Source organism: Saccoglossus kowalevskii, chromosome 6, assembly GCF_978046115.1.
Source record: "Saccoglossus kowalevskii chromosome 6, keSacKowa6.1, whole genome shotgun sequence".
Classification (NCBI taxonomy): Eukaryota; Metazoa; Hemichordata; class Enteropneusta; family Harrimaniidae; genus Saccoglossus; species Saccoglossus kowalevskii.
In genome coordinates this window covers 34571322-34592060 of record NC_140646.1, presented here as the reverse complement: position 1 = coordinate 34592060, position 20739 = coordinate 34571322, and the positions used below count along the sequence as shown (strand labels likewise).

General features: G+C 36.6%; 1 protein-coding gene across 1 annotated transcript; it reads left to right on the top strand.

Moving 5' to 3' along the window:
• Positions 1-2098: 2098 nt before the first annotated feature.
• Positions 2099-14007, top strand: LOC144352608 (acetylcholine receptor subunit alpha-like). The gene is made up of 8 exons (XM_085500678.1): positions 2099-2165; positions 3250-3383; positions 5358-5402; positions 5775-5884; positions 10238-10667; positions 12447-12543; positions 13165-13350; positions 13602-14007. Exons 1-8 carry the CDS (start codon positions 2099-2101, stop codon positions 13964-13966), a joined length of 1434 nt encoding a protein of 477 aa, XP_085356804.1. The 3' UTR covers positions 13967-14007.
• Positions 14008-20739: the final 6732 nt, after the last annotated feature.

The window sequence follows — 20739 nt, the reverse complement described above, 5'->3', positions numbered from 1 at the left end:
TTTGTCACTCATTCACGTTACGGAAACGCTCTATCGCTAGAGGGCGCGACTTACAGAACGCTCTATTGCTAGAAGGCGCGACATATAGAAACGCTTTATCGCTAGAGGGCGCGACTTACAGAACGCTCTATTGCTAGAGGGCGCGACTTATATAAACTCTTTATCACTAGAGGAAACGATTTGCAGAACGCTCTATTGCTAGAGGGCGCGACTCACAGAACGCTCTATTGCGAGAGGACGCAACTTGTAGAAACTCTTTATCACTAGAGGGCTCAACTTAGAAAACACTCTCTCGCTAGAGGGCGCGACTTACAGAAACGTTATTAATTTGACAGTCGTGACTAGCAAGTTCTAAAGCGACTAGTGCCTTTGCCGCATTCTGGCCACGCTGTATGGCGCGGATCGCGTGGACGGGTTTCATGTTCTCTGCACGTAATAAGCTCGGTTATTAAGCATCCTTTTCTGGGGATGCCCGGTGGCCGAGGGGAAGACGTGTAGTGGCGTGAAGCTAGGCGATTTGGTGCCGTACGCGAGCGCCGGTTCGAGTCACGCACGCAGTACGTGTTTACTATAATTAGACGTAGTATTTACCTTGCCGTTTATTCGGTGTTATTTGCTTAGTGCTACCCAAGATGATGATATTTACACTACAAAAATATGTGCACTAAAACACAAATCCGATCAATCAAGACCTGAGACTCAAATAAAATGGTTAGAATTTCAAATAATCCAAGAAAGAAATTCTCAGTCACATGACATCAATATAGTTATAATTATTCACTAATTAATATTATAATAGTATTATGCACTATTCATTCATAAACATATATTTTAAAATGATAATAATACTGAAACATTCTGCTGCTAATAACAAAGGAATTTCTAATCAAGTGCCACAAATCATCTACTATACAATGTTGTTACATCAATTTTGAAATCATCCAAGCATAAATCCCCGGTAATAAAGAGCAAACTGAGGTTTGGTAATGATCCATGGGAAACGATGGATGTATTTGGAACACACAATAATGATAAAGATGTGTAATTTATTAAATTAAACATTACGTGCAGTAACTTGACAACGATTATCTGTTTTCAATTCGGCTTGTGGTGCAGTTGGCTGGTAATTAAATTTAATTATTAATAAAATTATGTAATTTATTGTGTTTGACTGTTACCGTAACACTTGTACGCATACTACATTTACGTTCAAATCTGCTTGTCTCTAAAACAAACTACGCTAACAATACAACGCTTTTAACTTTAACTTTTAACTATATTTACATATTCACTTTTACTGCCATTACTCAGTCGTTTGTGAGTTACATTGATTCTAATGCATGTTGCGCATTTGTCACATGTTTTTGTTTGCTAGTTCAAAGTCGTAACAGTAAATTCTTTGTTCATCATGTTTCTCCTCTCTAATAGTGACGGCATATTTACTTTCAATCACATGTGATGTCCTTAGCTCACACTACTTTTAATTATTTTGCTTGAGCTATCGCAGTTGTCCATCTCTTGTTATAATCAATGAATCAATAATTAATTAAACTTAATTAAAAATGTATGCTTTCCGCATTCAACGCTTGGTCGCTTCGCAATCAGACACGACGTGGGACGTCATCCATTATCATTCTCTTTACGCTGTAATAAATGTTGTATAATCATATACACGAGGCCATTCATTGGAATAGATATGTACTAATATATACACATTATACTCGTATCGGCAGCGTAGTGATACGCTGTAATCCACATGGACTATTCGGTGACTCAGACAGTCATCAACGGCTAGTCATTTGACACCAAATAATTATGAGATACATTATCAGCCTGCCTCTAAAACAGTGTGCTTACCAGTAATTGCTGATTAACTGATTGCGATTTCAATTAATTTTAATTAGGTTCTTATATATTTGAGTTACAATATCGTATGGTGATATTAGTTCATAGATAAAAAACATGAACAAAGAAATCCAATGTAAATAATATAATATCCTTGATAACGTTAATAATAATAATGGTAGTAGATGTTATAGATGTATTATATCATCGTTTTCCTATGTTTCAGACACTATTATAATCTACTACTCTCGCCATGTTTATCAAAGGAATGTTATTCCAGTGTTTAAAAGTAGCGCTGATGCCATGCCTCTTCTATCCCGGTAAGATCTGTCTTTAATTTCCTTTCGTTATCAATAATGCATAGTTTGTTGAGTATTAAGGTAATTAATTCAAATTGCAGTCCAACAGTATTGCTGATTTAAATGTGAGCTTGTTTATACCAGTAGGAAACTAGACATATATGCCATGTTCGGTTCAATAAGGTCACACAAAATAAGAATAGTTGTGCTATCAAATAGGAAATATCGTTCTCTGATTTTCTTTACTGAGGTACGTTCATACCTTTCATTAAGATATCTTGGGCGTGTTCATTATTTGCAGTATTCTAGTTCTGGTTAATACTTAATGTTATTTCGAACTAAACTAATTTCATATGAGAGACGGCTCATGATTTAAACATATATGAAAATGACTTCATTACTCAATGTTGAACTTATTTTTTTTTTCTAAAATTATTAAATTTTTTTAGGTAAAATATGTACATTTCCCGTAACGCCAGCTAGGCCACAAATTACCGTATGGTAATTTATATAATTGAATTGTATTTTTGCATAAAATCTGTACTATTGACACACAATTTTATGGTTAGTATGTAATAGAATATTATTGTAATGGACAAAACATAGTTAGGCACACTTAATTGTAGTTATTACTATTTTGATGGCGAGATTTAAGCCTCACCTAAGCCCAGAACGTTCGGGAGTGCGCAAGGCCATGTTCGGTAAAATCTGCTGCTGAGAAAATATGGCAGACCTCATATACAATATTACTCTCATAATCACTGTGTAATCAATTGGATGATGGCACGGTTACGAATGATGCAAGTATCGCACAAATATCAACACACAATTATGCCATGATGTTGAAATAGGTAATAGAGATAGACAGGTAATGCCATGCCATTAGACTAGTATACATGTTACACTATTTGCATGTAGTCGTAAATTCCCATTAATGTGTATGTACTCAGTTGGATGTCTTATAATATATATATATATATATATATATATATATATATATATATATATATATATATATATATATATATATATATATATATATATATATATATATATATATATATATGTGTGTGTGTTCTCTTTTTCCAAGTATTTGGATTTTCAGCGAAAGGGGAGGCAGACCTTTACAAACATCTGTTCGAACAAAATAACTATATAAAAGCAGTTCGACCAGTGGAGAATGTTAGAGATGTTATCGAAGTTGATGTGTCCTTTTATCTGATGAGAATTATCAAAGTGGTAGGTAAAGATTAATTATTATTAATGAAGGTGTTGAATTTGGACAAACAAATAAAGAAATTGTACCTAGAATGGCATACTGTTGCCGCATTCAATTATTTTTGAAAGCTTTTCTGTTTTGTTTTGATGTATCTTAAAATGTGTGCGTGAGCGGCTCTTTTCGCGTATGGTTGCGTACAGTCTGACGAAAACCGTCATATCATACCTTTTTGAGTAGTTTATGTTGTCCCTTGAAACATGCAGTATAAATTATGTTCACAACATAGTTTAGGCATTAATGTTCATACATGTGACGTAGGCTTGTTTCTGTTTTAAAATCGGAGAATAAAGATGTCGTACTAACGCCTTGTCCATTGCAAACTTTAAGCCGTTACGGAATCCGTTTTAGAAAACCTGATGTATCAAATTTGTTCAAAACCTACTATTTTATGTTCTATTGTTCATATTTTGAACATTCAAGATTTTTGTCCTGTCCTTTATTCTTCAAACAATAGTTGTTTCAAAATAACTTTTTATGTGATATTAGTATCACATAAATGGCTTTTTCATAATTTATTTTGTGTCATATTTGTCTTATTGTTCACAATTGACTGTTGTTAAGGGTAATTGTTTTCTCTAAATGCTGCCCAAATTGATCCAGGTGTGCATAGGGTCATTTGTTGGTCTCCATTAATGACCTGTGCTCAATCATATAATATAATCGTATATGCCGATTATTCAAATAAATCATGTATAATTGGACAGGCTGGTCCTGATAGAGTTGTTTATTGATGTTGATTTCTTTTCAACTCGTTGAAGCCTCTGAACACTTAACATTCTACTTTTTATTATGAAACTACCTTGCATTCTGTTCCATTATCTGGAATCTGGGGCAAAAAGTTTAGTTTAAATATCGTACCTTTCGTTTTCATAGTATATAATCTACTGTAAAAAGTTACCTTTTTAATTGTTGTACAGGTCACAGATTGTAAATTTCGCAAATTACCATATCCGGTATACAGGGTAACTGACAGGATATTTAAAAATAACATTATAAGCATATTTATACAAGTTCTAATCTTTGTTATTTTGACTATCAGCGCCGCTAAGGATTGCCCTTATAATTATTTGCGTGTGTGCCTTTCTGTTCGTGTGTCGTCTTCACATATTAACTCTTCTCTGATTTTTTTGGCTGGGCCGATTTCGTTCAAACTTGACAGGCAGGTCACACCTTCATTCTAGAAATAGTGAACAAATTTCAAAAACAAAAATAGTTCTGTCCTACTGTTGACATGATAACGGCCGGAAATTAGATTTTTGGTCGTAGCTTCTCACAAAATGTACCCTTGTACACATTTTCGAGTCAAAATCTCGGACATATCTCATTCTAATTTCCTTGAGTGTGTGCTTAAAGTTTGTTTTGGAGTTTACGTCAGTGCTTTTACTCAATTGACACGCGCAGACACACTAACATAAACTAAATCGTTATTTGCACTCGAATTCATTGGGTAAAACGGCGATGTTAATACACCTATATAGAAGTCTCTTGTTTGTGTGTCTGTTGACACTTAATATGCTTGTCACATCTACACTCAGGTTGGCTGGGTGGAAATATTTTACTGTTCTACTGGCAACTCCCGCAAAGTTGTTTTGGGTGGAGCGGTTCGCCAATCTGCCTACAGACTTGTATATTGTATCTGATGGAATGTGATTTTTTTTATCTCACGGAGCCTGTTATTGAAACTTTATTCCTGTTGGTTAGCTGAATACAGAAAATAAACAGTATTGCCATCAGCTATTAGCCAACCATTTATCTTGTTTGAGTATAAGACATGTTGACGTTCGCCATGTCAACCTCATTATCTGTATTCCTGATTAACGAAGTACCGCATCCACAAAACTCAATGGAAATACAATGCTGCGTCTATAATAAAGCAATGGTTCAGAGTGATACTAGGCATGTTCCGATACTCAACACGTGTTGTTTTTGTACAGGATGAAAAGCACCAGATTTTGAAGATTCTAGCTGGTTTGAAATTGGTAAGTTGTCATACAAGTCATTGACTAGATGTATTTCACTGTCCAAAATAATATAATAAATGAGTTACAGAGGTTTGAGATGCCAAAATTTGTTATGCGTTGCAATGCGTTCACTTGTAACATAAAGTACATCCATCACGTAAACGTATCTATTCAATTTGAAAAAAAAGAGTTCACAATTTTTGGTTCAAAATAAAACTAATTATGTTAAACAGATGCGTATGTGTATTTTGATTTCCGATTTCGGAATATCAAAACTTGTGTGTCTGGAGATGTAGTTTGTATAGAATAAATGTGTAAATTACTATATCAGTCACGTGTTTGATAATTCACACCCGGGACATCATAACTGATAATGATTTATAATTGCAGGACTGGATAGATGTTCATCTCCATTGGGATCCTAATGAATATAGCGGTATTAATTCAACGTGGATAAACTCAGCCCTTGTTTGGTTACCAGACATGGCGTTATGGAACAAGTAAGAACATGAGTATTCAGTTTTTGAGTGATTACATGTTCACCGATTACGTGGTGCTTAAAAACAGATTAAGCTATATAAATGCATAACTACTTATAATACAAGGTTTCAGGTGACCAAGCTCTGCTACTGTGTTTCTCTCAAAATCACAAGATGGCGAAAAGGGTTAAATATTTCTTGTTAAAGATTCCATGGGATCACCATTTATTATCCCTTCACACAATGGGGATACTAAACTGACTTGCTATTACTAGCTTTCTGGTTGGTTAAACGTGCTATATTGATTAGATCAGCGTTGTATTGTATTATCAAAGTTGGGTTCCGACTGGTGACGTAAACCTGTGCTATCAGCATAAGAACCATCGAACATGGTGTCAGAAAAGAAATCAGTTCTAGAAAGCATCTACGTGTGCTGATTTGTGTGACAGAATGGGTAGTAAGCTAGGGGACCCTGTACAAATGAAGCCCTCAACATGACATGATAAAATCCAATTTGATAGTACCCTGGCCTCACAGCTACCCGTATTAAGCAATCCATAAAACCTGTATGATGCAGTTCATTGTTCTCGCATCCATAGCTGGTGAGTATACACTAAAGTCTCTCTCAAACTTGAAAGGGCTTAGTGTGGAGTCAAAATGTGGCGTGGAAACCACAAGTTACCAGTGGCCTACTCATGTTTTGGGCAATACTGGTCACATGTTCAGTAAGAAGTGTCATTTGTGTTGGAGGGAATCATATCACATACAGAAAGTGGGTGAAGTTGGTTTACCTGTATGTATGTAAAAAGTGGTGGTAATGAAATACCAATGACAGATGATTATGTTGCTTTGAACCCTGCTAAAATGTGCCAAATTCATGTACTGATGTCCGGCCCAAGGCCAGCAAGAGCCTTATGCGACCAGTAAGGGCATCATGCGACCAAAAGAGCCTTATGCTACCAGCAAGGGTTTTATTCGACCACCATGGGTCTTATGCTACCAGCAAGGGCCTCATGTGACAGCAAGGGCCTTATGTGACCAACACGGACCTTGTGTGACCAGAAAGGGTCTTATGCTACCAGCAAGGGTCTTATGTGACCAGAAAGGATCTTATGTGAACAGCAAGGGTTTTATGCGACCAGCAAGGGCATTAGGTGAAAGCAAGGGTCTTATGTGACTAGTAAGGGTCTTATGTGAACAGCAAGGGTTTTATGCGACAAGTAAGGGCATTATGCGACCAGCAAGAGCCTTATGTGACTAGTAAGGCCCTTATGCGACCAGCAAGGGCCTTATGTGGCAAGCAAGGGCCTCATGCGACCAGCAAGGGTCTTATACGACCAGCAAAGGCCTTGTGCTACTAGAAAAGCTCGTATTCGACCATAAAGGGTCTTATGTAAACAGCAAGGTTTTTATACGACCAGCAAGGGTCTTATGTGAACAGCAAGGGTCTTATGCGACCAGCAAGGATCTTATGTGAACAGCAAGGATCTTATGCGACCAGGAAGGGCATTATGTGAAAACTAGGGTCTTATGCGACCAGTAAGGGCATTATGCAACCAGCAAGAGCCTTATGTGACCAGTAAGGGCCTCATGCAATCAGCAAGGACTATATGTGACAGCAAGTGCCATATGTGACTAACAAGGACCTTATGTGACCAGAGAGGGCCTTATGCGACCAGCAAGGGCCTTATGAGACAGTAAGGGCCTTATGTGACAAACAAGGACTTCACGTGACCACAAAGGGTCTTATGCAACCAGCAAGGGTTTTAATCTACCACCAAGGGTCTTGTGTGACCAGTAAGAGCCGTATGTGACCAAAAAGGGTCTAATGCGACCAGCAAAGGTGTTATATGTCTCATGCGACCAACAAGGATCTTATGTGAACAGCAAAGGTCTTATGCGACCAGCAAGGGCCTCATGTGACAGCAAGGGCCTTATGTGACAACAAGGGCCTTATGTGACTAGCAAGGGTCTTATGTGACAGCAAGGGTCTCATGTGACAAACAAGGACTTTACGTGACTACAAAGGGTCTTATGTAACCAGCAAAGGTTTTATTCGACCACCAAGGGTCTTGTGTGACCAGTAAGAGCCGTATGTGACCAAAAAGGGCCTTATGCGACCAGCAAATGTGTTATATGTCTCATGCGACCAGCAAGGGTCTTATGTGAACATCAAGGATCTTATGTGACCAACAAAGACCTTAAGTGACCAGCAAGGGTCTTATGCGACCAGTAAGGGCCTTATGCGACCAGCAATGGGCTTTTTGTGACAGCAAGGGCCCTATGGAACCTACATGAACCTTATGTGACCAGAAAGGACATTGTGCGACAAAAAAGGGTCTTATAGAACCAGCAAAGGTTTTATATGTCTTATGTGACCAGCAAAGGTTTTATACGAACAGAAAAATCTTATATGTCCTATGCGACCAGCAAGGGTCTTAGCTGACCAGCAATACCCTTATGTGGTCTTATACGACCACTAAAGGTCTTATGCGAACAGCAAAGGTTGTATGCAACCAGAAAAACCCTTATGCGACCAGCAAGAATTTTATGCAAATAGAAAGAGCATATTTGACAAAACAGCTGCAGTGAATAACCCAATGGTTCCACATTAACGCGTTGGTCTGCTATCTCTATACCTACAGCAGATATTATGTTGACCCTTGAAAGGCGATCAAGAAAAACTATATTATATATAGAAAGCCCCGATATTAGTGATACTGTCAGCTAAGTCAGCAATATGCTTATACTGGAACACGCCCACTGTTGTCACACCTTATAGAATGAGACTGTAGTAGAGTGGCTGGCCAAATATCTTAAATAATTACTTACAAAGTACTGGAACAAGGCGAATCAACAGCAAATAAATACACAAGCTCTCAGACATGGAGGAAAATTTAGAGCTTAAAATAGGAGGGAGGACTCTATTATTCTTCCCTGTTCCATGACTGTTTCGATTGATTTACTTAGTATTACGGAGATAAATTGCTAGCAAAATCACCTACACAACACTATCAAGTCACCTTGCAAAATATATGTTAGATATTCTAACCCAATAACAAGTCCAAATGACCCTACTAGGGTCATGTTGCACACATACTACGTATTTAAAAGTTATTTCTCATGAATGGACTGAAGTGTCTGGTGCACCCCCCCCCCACCCCCACTTTGACCTGTCAAATACTTACGTGTTTTATACCGGGGTTTTATATTCATTTTCAAACTCAAACAATTTTACTACAGAGCAGATAAGTTACGTATTTCATTTGGGATCATGTTGGTCAAAAGAATCACCAAATTTTAATTACATTTTACTCGAGTAGCTCAGCACGGCAAGTGAAAATTCATGTAGTGTGGTACTGGGTGCATTCGAAAAGAAAGTGAAACTCGTCTTCGATATAGCGAGATTCGCACAATTGTGATGGGTTAAATTTGATGGCTTTATACCCTTCACTTAGGTACCCGGGATTCGGATATTCTCCACGTTGGACTAACAAAACACACAGAAGCTGAATTTGTGTCACCTTTGATTCTCCAATTGCCTCGTGGCCCGTTCGCCAATACAGCTTCAAACCAGCTTTATTAACTTCTCAACTCTTAGCCAATTACAAGGGAGTATAAAGACTATAAGGCGTAGCCTTCAATCAAACAGCCAATCAGATAAAGTTATAAGACGTCATAACACAATTGATTAATCGTTACTATATTAGGGAAACTACTACCGTACTGTCAATGTCAGCTTAGACTTGTAAGCGCCAACAGTATTGCAATAACATTCTACAGTTGACATTCATATCCATCATTCGTTCCGGACCCTGGCCGAATACCACCCAAACATGCCGCATAAGCTTCAGAATAACAAGCTCATGAGAACGTGTTGACGAAACTCAGCCAGTCCTTCCACCTGGCATTAATCAGCCAGCCGTTATTAGTGAATGTCATGGCAACTACCAACAAGCAGAAATATAAATCATGACACAATTCACAGGTTTTTTCAAGGTGAACCAAATTATGCCTCCGCCCATCTTTAAAGCGAGATTGTGACTTAATTACCGAATCAACGGCTGTCGAATTATATTAATAAGCCCATTTTAAAATATATCTATCAACGTTGTAAGTGAGTTTCGTTCGACAGTATGTAAACGACCCATATTTGAGCATTCTTTCCATCAAACACGAGATCATATTATTTATATACAGTATATTTATTATACAGTATGAAAAATTACAACACAACACAGGATAAATAATACACAAAGCTTCGGCAAGGATACATTTAGTGACTACACTACGTACATATTGAATACTTGTATATATTGTATTGAAAATTTCACACATGCCAACATGTCGTTTTTATTTATTTATTTTTTTCAGTGCGGAGGAAACAGATACAAGCATTCTGACGGATACATTGGTGATGCTTGAAAGCAATGGAAGAGTGACATACGATTCGATGGTCATTCTTCAAAGTTTCTGTGAAATAGAATTCTTTTTCTTTCCTTTTGACGAACAGATATGTTCACTCCAATTGGGTCCCTGGTCAACTACTCGTGAATATATAGAAGTAGGGGCTGACAAGAGTGATGAATATGTGTCTGATGACATTCCAAAAGCGGGTGAATGGCTCGTGCTATACGTTAATCTTTTCAAGAACTATACAGAGTATAACCACGCCCAATTGAAAATCACCGTGGCACTTCAGAGACAGCCACTTTTCTATATATTTAACCTGATGATACCTTGCTTCATTGTTTTCACATTGACGTTATTGGGATTTGGGTTACCTTGTGATTCAGGTGAAAAGGTATGTTGGCGTCTCCATATGTCTCTGTCAACTATATATTCTCTAGTCTAGATTCCATACTCTAGACATTTCATACAGCACACAACGTCATGCAACCTGGATCATAGGAAGGAGGTACGTTCATTGTAAAACACACGGTGATATCATTATGATTTATGCTAATCACATCATGGGATTGCGTTCATTGGCTAGTTGTTTAAACCTTGTAGAAGAGACCCTGCAGACCCACACACATGCATATAGAAACCCCTAAGTGTGCATGTTTGAATAGTTTTTAGTCCCTGTTCGGACATAATCCAAAACTTGTGTTCAGATATGTGCAAGTCTGCGTAGCCGTACCCCTCCACCTGATTCCCACATACATCATGCACATTGGGATACATGTGCACGTCCACTCGTTTCTCGATATGAGCTGAATGGTGGCCATGTGTGTGTTAATATTTCATCAAAATCAAGCATTTCTGCTATTCTAGAATCTGGATTTTGATCATTTTTTGTACAAACATCAGACATTATAGGACATTTAATGCACATAATTGTGTTTTTACAGATTCCAAAAAGCCAGTTTGGGGCAATTCTGTTTCAACGAATGTGGCGTTAATGCGTTATCGTCGTCGATCATGTTTAAACTTTGTATATATACATATCATGTCGCGCATATATACTCATTTATTTGTACAAAAAAGGATTCTAAACTGTTTTCCATACTGCACAACTTTGACGTGTTTTGACCGATCATATTTATACTGTCGCATATGTAGAACATATGCATATATATTCACGTCAGTTTTGTTTTCAGGTTGGATTCGAAATGGCCTACTGGTGGCCATTCTGTTTTAACGAATGTTTCAGACTATAAAACAAACATACATATTTTACAGCATGAAGCACGTGATTCTAACGACAACGACAATCGCCTGGTCACTGTAGACATATGTATTAACTACAAAGCCACATCCACCATACATCAAGTCGCATATGTATTGATTTATGGTGATCTGATTCAAGATAGTCGAATTGCGGCAGTTTAATGTTAAACAAGCAATCTCTCGACTGAGATATGATTAGAAAATGAAAAAACTGTAAAAGGTCTATCTGAGGTACCTACATGTATTACATCAAAGCAATCGGATTTACGGTTTTATTCAACCACCACGAGTCTTGTGTGACCAGTAACAGCCGCATGTGACCAAAAAGGGTCTTGTGCGACCAGCAAAGGTGTTATATGTCTCATGCGACCAGCAAGGATCTTATGTGAACAGCAAGGGCATATGTGAAAGCAAGGGACTTATGCGACCAGTAAGGGCATTATGCGATTAGTCGAAAATATCATATTCATCAAAATTAAATATCATCACAAATCCGAGAGAGGTCTGCCCAAGGTAGTTTTCACGAAGAAGTCGAATAAGAAAAATGTTGAAACGGACAATGGACGACGGCTCATTTGATAAGCTCTGCTTGACAAATGTACATTGATCATTATGAGGCCTATATTCACGTCATTTTGTTTGTCAGTACACATTCAAAGTGGCCGACTGCTGACCATTTTGTTTTGGGGATTATACTCACATCTCTGACATTCAGTGACCGTTCATGTTCGAATATTTTATATTTCTTAAACTTGAGAACTCACAGTGGCTACATGATGCAATGGCTTGTTTTCCGATAATACAGTGTCAATAGCAGTTACTGACTGATAATACAGTAGGTGGGGGAAACGTACTAGTACTATAATATACAGTATATTTAACATGACTGTGTTTCAATTCAAACTATTAGATTGGTCTGAGTATCACCATTTTATTGTCAATGGCAGTGTTTCTAACAATGTCCGCAGATATCATGCCTCCTACAGCGGAGAATGTGCCCGTCATAGGTTAGTATTATACTTCCCGGTACGTTTCTTTCGTTGTCATTTCCGAAAATAATCCTCGTAATTTATGTGTCATATGATATTTTGGAGTACGTCATCACATTTTGGACATTTTGAATGTATCTGGCATTCTATTCTCCCTCATAAACGTTTATTTGTAATTAGTTGTGATAAAACCCCTGAAATAATGCCCCAAATTTCAACCACCTGTAACTCCAAAATTCTTCAGATAAATGCTCGATTTAAATTCGCGCGAAATAGATAGATATATACTTTGCGGAAATTCACATACTTTTTAAGACCTTGAACGAGTTCTGTGAACTATTTTGCATGAAATGGGCTAGGTGACCTTGCCTCCACCTTCAAATGTTATAACATTTTAAGCGTGTCTGTCAGATCCATTGTTGTCTGAAATGTGGAGTTCGAGCCCAGATCGCATATGAAAAAAGTCCGAGAAAAGAACAAAGTCCCGTAATGGAGCACTAGTTGTGTTTTAAATCTAATGTAGGTATTGGTTTTATTTTTGTTTATTTACATTTCTTTCTTTTAGTTTTATATATAAATATATACTTATAATGGATATTAATCGGATTAGTCGTGTTTGTTTAATGTTCTCACACTTAGGTCAATTCCTCATTCTAACGATGATTTTGGTTGCCATATCAACTGGAATGAATGTAATTGTTCTCAAGTTTTGGCACCACGGTCCAGATCACAAAGAAGTGCCCTCGTGGTTACGTAAATTGGTACTAGAATATATGGTGAACATACTCTGCATGAAAGGGAGATTTGACGACGTCCATGCACAAGGTAATATAACCCTGGGGCACACACTTCTCCTAATATACAACGAAGCTGTGTTCCCGTTCATCCTCAACTATTACTGGTTTACATCTGAAAATAATACATGGTTTTCCCGTGACGTGTAAAATACATCGTTATGTTACTCGAAATTCAAACTCGCCAGTTGCAAAGCGCATATCGCCATTAAGGCCGCGTAAATATCCGTATGTTTGTCATTAATTCCATCATACTATAACACTTTCCTCTTTTTATTGCAGGATCAGGTGTTCCCCGCGACACGTTAGTCATACTAGACGCTGATGGCCGAAACATGATTTGCAAATACGACAGTTATGACAACATAGTCAATCGGCGGCGTTCTTCGTCGCCTCCAATACCTCTGAAACCGCCGGCAAGTCCAACTGATCCGAACACTAAAGCAATCGTAAACGAATTGAAAGAGCTAAGAGCGAGTTTAAATAAACTAGTACAGCGGTCCGGGAACGAGGACCATGAGAGCGATGTACAAAATGAATGGAAGCAGGTGGCATGCGTTATTGACAGGATGTTCTTGTGGTTGTTTATTATTCTGTCGTCACTTATGTTCATCATGCTGACAGCCCAAATGATGAAAAAACCGTAAAATTTCACGCAGTTTGAACCAATACAAATAACCGATAGTATTTTCCCACTAATAATATCGAACAAACACAATTAATTAAAAATTGAAATAAAAAATATGCTTCCGAATTAATTATGTTAAAATATAACATATGTTAAAATTGTTTTCTAAAATTAATTGTAATCCCATGCTCACAGGTTTTTTAAATTTGTCCCAACGATTCGAAAACTACTCCGTAAACCGGAACCGGAATGTGTCTGGCGTCCATATTATATTAACAAGCCACATAATGGACTTATTTATGGATATACATATGGCCAAAAGATTTGTACAAGGTATCCGCGTCTAACACCAGTTTGCTATGAGCTAGAATATATTATTGAGGTGATGAGGTTCGCCTACATTTATAACATTTTAAAAATGACATCGAAAACTAATAGATCTTTCTGGTTGTGAATTTTCTGGTTTAGTTACGAGCCTCGGCGTTTAATATTATTAAACTGTACCTAAAACTGTTTTTTTTTTTCAAAAACAACAACTATAGTAAGTATATAATATATTATGGTATAAGTAAGTGCGAGGTAATTTTTATGTGCATTTTGATCGCACCTAACTTATTTTAATAGTATTTACATCGTTCCTTGTCGATATCCAAACTCCAAGTAAATGACAGAGCAGTTACCAACAGTACACATTTCAATGTATTGTTTTTAGCAGGTTTTCGTTGTTTGATTGAAACATTTTTTTTTTATTTATCGATCGGATTTGACTAGGTAATTCTCATTTGAAAACAATTGTTTTAAATATATTATTACAACAATATTTGTAGTGATTATCCACTACGTTAGTCATTATGAACACTTAATATCGTTTACCTGTTGCATGGGCGACAGAAATACACAACAGACAAAGAACATGCATGTCAATTACGCATTCAAACTGTGTGACGAAAGTGGACAGTTCAGTTTAATTTACAGCTCATGGCGTCTTGCCAGTTTATATTTCCTCTCTTGTTTGGAATATTCATTGACCACATTCTCTGTTAAATAATTCAGTAAAAACCTACTTTCTTTCAATGTGTGTTTGTTTTTTCACGTCGTAATCATTCTTAGTCATGCCTAGATGTTGTAAATAATGTGCCATAAACACCTCTTTAACCCTTTTGAGTTCTAAATGTTTTCCTATTTTTGTGTAATTTTCTTCATTTCAACTTTTATTTTGTACCCAAAATACATATTGTTCAAACTGTTTTAAGACATTATGATTTTGATATTTGTTTTCCTATTGGGAGAAATGGCAATGACGGTGGTGGTGAATTATTGATTGATTATGGATGTTCTATTTAGTCCTTATTCCCAACCTTCCATTTAATATATTGCATGGACGTGACTTGGTTATGGTGTTAAAGGTACTGCGTGATATTGTGGTCAGTGATATCGTCTTTTCCCCATAGTAATGTAAATATTTGTATAATTGCATGTAGTCAGTGTGTAATGTGTCAACATTTTCTTCTAGATCGTCATATCCGGCCTATCACATCCGGTTCCTCTTGATGTATCATTTGTTTCGTGACCTTGTTTTCAATCCAAGAGAGGCAATTTACGCAACATATTGTTTCTACAAACTGTATTATATTAAACAGAACTGTCTGCCATTTTTTTAAAAAGCATATGTACGTTTACTGAAAAAGCATGTCAATGTGTAATACTCGGGTGGGAGCCATTCGGCCAAAACTTGGGTAACAAACCTTGGAAATAATCATGATATTCCCTACTTTTAGCGCAACAATTTGTATTCCTAAAGAAAATGATTAATTGCCGATTTTGTCGCAAATTTACAAATTGCCTAATGTGCTTGATCCATAATATATTTACGCGTTCTTGTTACGAATCCAAGAATTATCATCTTGATGTGAACCTTCAAATCTACCCATAAGCTTTCTTTTTCAACTATAGCGAATTATTCAAACTGTTGTACTTGTGTGCCAATAAACAAATCGTGTTATTGCATGTGACCTTTACAAACACATGTCTCTTTATTTAGGCGTGACAGGTTATTAGAAACGAACAACTCTAGGACATCTAGATGATTAGAAACGATATATAATAAGTACTCCTAAATAATTGGAAACGATTTTACTAGTACCCTAAGAATACACTATTGTCCTTAAATTAAAAACGATATAAACCACGGGTGACTTGAAACGATGTACAATAGTGCCCCTAGATAATTGAAAGCGATAGTACGGCTAAGTAATTCGAAACGACATACACTGGTGCTCTTGGTGATTCGAACGTTATACACCAGTACCCATATAAAGTGATCTGAAATAAACTAAACTAGTACTCCTAGATTGGAAACGAACTAATACTAGTACCCCTAGGTGATTGGACACATGGTGGGTTACCGATGTACATCAGTTAGTTGTGTGATTTGATTCTTTGAAAGTGTTGGGTGCCGTTACAATTCCCAAAGTAGATACCTTTTTTTATTACAGACTTGTGATGTATTCTTTCCACATATAAGTTTCTGTATTTTGATATGAATATTGAAGAAATTTACATCTAGTGCAGGTTGGCGTTTCTTTGTGACGTCTCGTGCTGTCTAGTTGTACTTGTATCGAATAATTTAAACATTTTTTTTCAGTTTGAAAACACATTTATTGGTAATATCAATAGGAGCAATATACTTTATAATAACAAGTTGACTTCAAAAATATGTCAATATCCTCTAAATATTAAACTATGGACAAGCGACCGTTACTATTTCATTCATTACACATATACAAACATTCCTATCAAAGTGGAAATATGTGATTTGTCCAGCTTGAAACCATTTTTCGCAGAATTCCAAATATGGAGCAGGATGTGTTCACTTTTTCAAAACACCTGACATCAATCCATATATCAATCTGATTAAAATCTGATGTAGTGTACGGGCTTTAATTATTTTGGCTATAAACTTATTTTAATTTTATTTTTTTATTACTTTTGTTATTAATGCCCTTTTATTTTATTATTTTATTTTATTATTTTATTTTAATTTTGATTTTGTGATTTTTTTTAATTCCGCCCTACCTACATCTGACCCGATGCCTATGTAACGAGATTTCAACGAAACCCACTATCGACGATTTTAGTCAACGAATCAAAGACCTCCTTCTATAGCGCACATGATGACGTCACCGGGCGGAGTCGTCGGGTGGCAAACACATTCAAATAAAATGGCGGATTATACCGACGTTAGCGACCGAGAATAACACGGCTTTTCGGTAAGTTTATCATTGTCAAATGCAACGAAAGTCATTTTTATATTAATATTGTGGCTCGAATGGTTCGACTTTAGATCGTTATTTTGCATAGTTATTCTGGGAGTGACGATTTTGTTTCCACCGTTTCGACCGAACACCAGTGTCTTTTTCCAGTCGCCTGCCCTGGAGACGGGTGATGTTTTGTTGACGATCGGGCCAACATCGTCTACGGTATTGAAGCCGTAGCTGTAAATATTTATCAAGTTGTATCAACATTTTGTACATTATACAATAACTCTTTATTAAAGTAATTGAGCTGATTTGGACTGGAATAAAATATTTTTTATTGGAACACATCGCAATTGATCAGGAAATATTTGTTTGCTCCAATTTTCTGCGTCGATGCCGTGGGCCGGTGATCGTTATACAATTTAAAATCAGTTTGCATTGTTTACTATAGCTGTTTACAGTGTTCTAATCATTACGATTTACTTATTTTGTTGCTTCCATTCTAGATAATTATGCTCAGTGATGTAAAATTGAAGCGATGACTGAATGAACGAACCTTGGCTGGCGAAGATGTATCTGGAAGTGTACACATTTGTTGGAAGTGAAACAAATATTCAATGTAATGACAAAAATTGTAAAATGCTGTGGAATTTCTTTTGCAAATAAAAATATACTAGCAATTTTCTATTAATGGTTTATTCAAGTGGGCAAAATATAATGTACAGAAAGATTGCCCGCAGAGTGTCGCTACAATGAAAAGTAAGCAACCGACAGCCTGTATAAAAGGGGGGCTGTGATTGGCTGTTACTTACGCGAGATTTGAACGGGACTTGCATAGGCGTCGGATCAGATCACAGTCAGCTGGCGCACATCTGATATAATAAAATAAATGCGATATTTACTATATGGGGGCCGCCATCTTGAATGACGCATAAAACTAAATAAGAGACAAGTTGTGAAACGCGTTTTTCAGATTCCTACAAATCAGGACAAAAATACCAATCTTTCACAAAAATAAGGTCCGTTGGGGTTATATTAAGCCAATCGATAACAAAATTCGGCCGAATTCGTTGTTTTTGTGTGGAAAAATCCCTTGCATACGAACACCTAATTACGCGAAGAACATAGAACACTAAGCCGGGGTATTTGAAACTAAAAATTGGCATTCCAGCACAGCAGCCAATCAGCGACGGCCTAACGCTTAGATGACAATTTCGGTTTCAAATACCCCGGCTTAGTGTTCTATGTTCTTCGCGTAATTAGGTGTTCGTATGCAAGGGATTTTTCCACACAAAAACGACGAATTCGGCCGAATTTTGTTATCGGTTGGCTTAATATAACCCCAACGGACCTTATTTTTTGTGAAAGATTGGTATTTTTGTCCTGATTTGTAGGAATCTGAAAAACGCGTTTCACAACTTGTCTCTTATTTAGTTTTATGCGTCATTCAAGATGGCGGCCCCCATATAGTAAATATCGTATTTATTTTATTATCACGTGTGCGCCAGCTGACTGTGGATCAGATGTAGGTAGGGCGGAATAAAAAAAAATCACAAAATCAAAGTAAAATAATAAAATAAAAGCGCATTAATAACAAAAGTAATAAAAAATAAAATTAAAATAAGTTTATAGCCAAAATAATTAAAGCCCGTACACTACATCAGATTTTAATCAGATTGTCCATATATACAAATAGGTCCCATATCTTTCTCTTACTGATTTGACTGTCTATACATCGATTTGGGATGTATAATGTACTCGTATGTCAGTCTTATGTTGCATATATTGCGGGTTCTTCTGAATCTGAATAGAAGTTTACCAATCCCAATAATAAAACGATAATTTCACCAGGGCGATTCATAATATTTGTATCTATTTATTTTCATCAGGTTTACACATTTTGTCACTAAGCTTATCTTCTGTAAAATATATACATATTTTTTTTAAAGGCTTATAATTTATAATAATAAGTTAGCTGTGCATGTGTATTCGCTTGAGATGAGGTCGTCTGTTAAGTTGGCATTAGTGCGTATGTGAGGACTTTCTTTTCAAGGTGGCCGTTGTGAGGGTTTTGTTACCGATCGCCTGAGTGATTTTTTGCAAGCCTGTAAACATGACCGATCGTATTTAACGAGGTAATGACGGTGATCGATAGATTCGCATGTTATTAATTTCCATTTGTAGTTAAATTTAACGGATTAAAACATAGTGAATTGATTGTATTACGAGTTTATTGTTTCCCACAGTTGTACCAAAACATAATTTTTACAGATTACCAAAGGCAAAGGGCCTCTTGATTGGTCATACGACTCGCCAATTACAAACACTTCCAAATTACTCAAATGAGAAAGCATGAGAAAGCAAAAATGTAAGCTAATATATTCATTGTGACAACATAATGTATACAAAAAAAGGGTATTGTTTTATCATCTACTGAACGACGACATAAATACATTGTTTATAGACTTACTGGCATATCACGAATTTATAAACACGCAATACACGATTGCAGACATAGTATAAGCAGACACACATCATCATACTACGCCTCTTTAAACGGGGTAGTCGTCGCGCCACGCATGTGCGAGATTTATAAACAAAGAGGGCGACTTTTACTGTTGCGCAGATCAATGAGTACAAACTTAGACGTTACCAAGCTTTACTCACCTATTTTTTTTATGTCATTTGGGAGGTATTGAAGAAGTCATAGGCGGTAATTAGTGCAAGTCGCGCCCAGGTCAAACCTCATACTTGTGATCTCCATTAAAAGAGCTCACTGGATTGTGGGAAAATCAATGTTTATCAACACAAATGTCGCACATGCGCAGCGCGACGACCACCGCCCTTTAACTGTATGCAAGTTTGCTTTGCGAACTTTTGACTAACTCGATGTTGTCTGGGAGATTTCACCATTGCATAAAAATATATTGACAGAAATAATGAATATTCCATTTTCAAAAACTTTCTTGAACATATGTGGCTAGAGATTCAGTTACAAATAAATGAGAACCAACAACGATTAATAGGAACGTAAACACAATTTGAGTGGCACGTAAGATATCATTGAATCGTTGGTACACTTTCTTAAATAATAATAAAAAAAAGGATTTTGATTTTTACGGGTAACCAATGTAGAGTTGGTGTGACGTTGTCATATTTCTGCTGGAATTCTAGACCTCCTGTAATTTAGAAATTCGCACACTGTAAGACCCGTACATCAGGTAATTATAGTTGTCCCATCTCAAATTGACGAAGGAGTTTCATCTGTTACGATGAATAGACATTGTTTTTTAATTTTTGAGATTTTTTGAAGACGATAAAAATGAAACCAAAGTACTATCAGCATCTAAATATGGTAAACGACTTATTTGTTGTTGTTTGCAATTAATATTACTTCGGTTTTACCAGCGTTTAGTTTTAACTTGTTTGTATGTATATCTAGGCCATAATATCATGAATGCAGTCAGTCAAATTCAAGTTCTGGCCATTCATAAAATTAGCACCAGATTTTTTGAATATATTGTTCAAACCATGC

What these genes read in the sequence shown, in the direction of transcription:
- LOC144352608 (XM_085500678.1), top strand. Translation starts at nt 2,099, where the DNA reads ATGTTTATCAAAGGAATGTTATTCCAGTGTTTAAAAGTAGCGCTGATG. An exon ending in GACATGGCGTTATGGAACAA is followed by an intron (nt 5,885 to 10,237) that starts GTAAGAACATGA and finishes TATTTTTTTCAG; the next exon opens with TGCGGAGGAAACAGATACAA. An exon ending in GGAGAATGTGCCCGTCATAG is followed by an intron (nt 12,544 to 13,164) that starts GTTAGTATTATA and finishes TCTCACACTTAG; the next exon opens with GTCAATTCCTCATTCTAACG.